Source organism: Mandrillus leucophaeus, unplaced genomic scaffold (assembly GCF_000951045.1).
Source record: "Mandrillus leucophaeus isolate KB7577 unplaced genomic scaffold, Mleu.le_1.0 Scaffold701, whole genome shotgun sequence".
Lineage (NCBI taxonomy): Eukaryota > Metazoa > Chordata > Mammalia > Primates > Cercopithecidae > Mandrillus > Mandrillus leucophaeus.
The window spans coordinates 178,889-182,745 of NW_012107598.1; the positions used below are offsets into that span (position 1 = coordinate 178,889).

At 33.8% G+C, this 3,857-nt stretch overlaps 1 protein-coding gene across 1 annotated transcript in view; it reads left to right on the forward strand.

Moving 5' to 3' along the window:
• The window catches only part of ANKRD7 (ankyrin repeat domain 7), a gene marked incomplete at its 5' end in the record, with an annotated part of 84,554 nt that extends 81,840 nt beyond the window's left edge, over window positions 1-2,714 (forward strand). Inside the window, 2 exons of the mRNA XM_011964727.1 lie at window positions 645-730; window positions 2,374-2,714. Of these exons, the coding sequence (XP_011820117.1) occupies window positions 645-693 (49 nt within the window). The remainder of the gene's footprint in view (window positions 1-644; window positions 731-2,373) is intronic.
• Window positions 2,715-3,857: the final 1,143 nt, after the last annotated feature.

Below are 3,857 nucleotides of genomic sequence, written 5' to 3' on the forward strand. Positions count from 1 at the left end.
GCGAACCCTCTTGTGAACCGCTTTGCATGGCATCTAGTTTGTGATCTCCTTAAGAGAATCTAACTAATGCTTGATGATCTCAGGTGGAACAGTTTCATCCTGAAACACCCCTGTCCCTCAGCTTCTGTGAAAAAATTGTCTTCCCCAACACTGGTCCCTGGTGCCCTGGGATCACTAATCTAAAGAACAGTTATCTAAAAGGCAAATAAATGCCTGGGACAGATTTTCCCTTAAGGACCTCAGAGAAAGCCTACCCCACTGGCACCTCAATAAATGTGCAGCCGATAGAACCATGAGAAAATTAGTTTCTGTTTAACCCACCCCATTTGTGGTGTTTTGTTATGGCACCCCTAGCAAATGAATACACCAAGTATAAATTAAAGCCATTTTTACTACCTTGATAGTGGCTTTTAAAAAAATCGTATTTGTGATAGCAGGAAGAAAAGAGGTGCCAGAGAATGGGAGTACATGAAATAAAAGTGGTGTCTGTTGACAGAGTTGGCTCAAGAGGAAGCTTGTCCTCAAGTGTGTTACATTCTTGGGACGGCATTGGCTGGTGTCTAAGGTTTTGATTTGATACTTATATGTTAGGAATTAAATTTCTATGCATGTTGGCATTCACACACAATTTCCTTTATGGATAGATATCCACAATTCACTGCAAGTCATGGAAAGAAGAAACATGTTAAATAGACACCTTATTCTTGGCACTACATGTGACTAAAGGAAGGTAAGAAGATTGCTAACTGGATTAGGGTTTTTTTCCTTGCTTTTCGTTTGTTAATTTTTTAGGAAAGGAAACAACTTTCTTAAGTAACATTTAATTTTAAAATGAAATTTGGTATTATTTTGAAATGTCAAATATTTTTAAGAACTATTCTAAATAATATTTGTGTTTAAAATATTCCGACATTGTGTTGGCTGAAAATGTAAAGATGTAATGTAAAAATATGCTTAACAATTAAGATCATTTTTTAACCCATTGTCTCATGTCTAGCTATAAAAAACAAAATTTTTGCACATATATAGACATTTTAATAGATGAAAAGCTATCATTAAAATTTTAATTTTATTGTAAAAATACATTAAATAAGCAGTGTTGATAGTAGTTGATATAAGATATACCAAATAATTATATAAAATTTAAAACAAAACAATATTTGTAAAGAATTTACTGTGCATCAAGTAAAATAAAATTTTGTTATTCATTTTCAAGAATGTATACAGTTATTTAGGTCTGTAAAAAATAGTTTTTATTGACAAGTATGTTTTACACTGACTTGTTTTATTGGATGAGAGAAACTTTTAGAACTCTCCTCTGTATTCACTAGCAGACTCCTGCACTACAATTCACCCCCAGTGTAAAATGGAAGAAAATAAAAAGGACATAGAAGGAGTGTGTAGGCAATAGGAGATCATATAAATTCACAATTATTCAAGCCCTCTCCATCCTCCATCCCCACAAATCTATAGTGATAATGCTTATAACAATGTTTGGTCCTATCAATTCCAGGTGAATAAACTTAAGGGAGAATTTCTCTGAATTATCTTTTTGTTTGTTTGTTTTGTTTTGTTTTGTTTTTGAGATGGAGTCTCACTCTGTCACCCAGGCCAGAGTGCAGTGATGCAATCTCAACTCACTGCAATTTCTGCCTCCCGGGTTCAAGCAATTTTCCTGCCTCAGTCTCCCAAGTAGTTGGGATTACAGGCATCTACCACCATGCCCAACTAATTTTTGTATTTTTAGTAGAGATGGGGTTTCACCATGTTTGCCAGGCTGGTCTCGAACTCCTAACCTCAGATGATCTGCCAACCTCGGTCTCCCAAAGTGCTGGAATTACAAGCGTGAGCCACTGTGCCTGGCCCTCTGAATTACTCTTAATGTACACTCTTATTTCCTCTTCTCCTGCATCTCTCTCTGTCTTTTAAATGTCTCTGCAGCTCTAAGAAGTGAAGAATTTCTGTGATTTACACTTCGTTTCTTAAGGGAACTAAAGCAGTAGAAACTACAGAAAAATCATTGCTGCATTTTGAGTGCCTCTTGAGGGTAGACATTTAAAACCAGGCTCAATCATTTTATTTTGGCAAGCTTTGTTTACAGTTCATAGTGAAATGTTAATCTTAATGTTTTAAAGCATAGATTTATTGTGTCAAGAAAATTACCAAAAGATGTTGCAAAAATGGTGAATGTAAAAAGTTGTATTTATGTCAAATTCAAAAGGGACAACTTAATCATTTAAAAAATTACTATTAGATATAGAAATTCTAAATTATAATTGTGTCATAGCTGAGGCATATAATTTAAGAAGTACATGTAGAAATGGAAATATTTAGACATAAGTAAAGACATTATAAATATCATTTGTTTCCTAGATATGGAACCCATTTCTACAATTTCTTTGCTGCTTCCTTGAATTGGAAAAATATATTTTGAAAGAACCATTAAGTGAACTATTTTAACATTTTTGCTGACTACCCAGTTGAAGAAAAGTTTGTTAAATGGATGGGATTTTTTTTTTTTCACATTAGAAGACATGAAGAAATTTTAAAAGATAAACATCTATATTGTGAACCATCAGCCAAAAAGATATAATTTGTGTTCAACATATAGGCAGAAAAAAATTTGTGTCAAAATATTGAATGGAATAATAATGAGTAAACTGTGTTAGGCATGCATTAAAATACTTAAATAAAATACAAATACATTTCAGCTACAAAATGAAGGAAAACATTATAAATAATCCCGTATAAATCAAAATTATCTTTTATTTACAAGTATTTTCACTGGTAAAGCCTTTTTGATTTTTTAGAAACACTGCAGTACTATAATATATATTCAGAAAACTTGGGTATTACAGAAAAGAAAAAAAGAAAATGCATCACTCAAAGTCTCATTACGCAAACAAAACACTTGTTAAATTTTTGGCATATTTTGTAGTATTTTAAAATTTGCTTAGATTTTTTTTTTTCTCAAAGAGAATTTCCAATTTTACATTTTTCTTCTTGAAAAAACAATACATTGTTCAGTTTTCACTGTGCTCTTTGCTATAGCTTGAACACATCAAGTGTGGTCTGGCTTCAGAACAGTTCCCAATAAGACCCTTTTTCCTTTAGCTATTGCCTAGGACAACTCCTCATGGGACCTCAGTCGCTGCTCTGTCATTCTGTCACTTACAATGCACCACTCTCTACTCTTCTTGTATCTTGGAATTAAAGCTCCATGAGGGCTTGAACTTTTTGTTCCCTACTACTTGTAAAACACCTGGTATATAGTAGATATTCAATTTGCTAAATAATAAGTGATACTTGTCGGGCCCTGTTCCAGTAACCTTATGTATCTTACCTCATGATCTTTGCATAGTCTTGTTGAGGTAGGAAGTATTTATATCCTCATTTTAAGATGAGAACATTGAGGTGCAACATGGTTCAATGACTTGCTTGAGGTTACTGAGCTAGAACACTGGGAGCTGGTGTATAAACCCATGCTCTCTGGATTTGAATCTAGCCAGTCCCATGCTAGAATTCATACCGTAAACCAATATGCCATGTCACTTCTCTCATGAATGAATGTATGTCATCCTTGTAGGCTCTATTTTTAATGGCTCAGAAGGAAGATTTTCTTTTAATTTGAAACTTGTTTAAATCACTCTTTTATTTAAGTATGTTTGTTTCACTTTCTTCTAGTGTTAGGTGATGTTGAAGAGCTAAAATGGAGGGAAAAAAACCCCAGACAATCCTGACTTCAAGTCAAAGAACATTTAATTTCTGCTATGGTTGCAATCAGTGATTCTTAACTGGGAGCAATTTTGACCCCAGGGGATATTTGGCAATGTCTGCTGAGATTTTTGGTTGTCAGG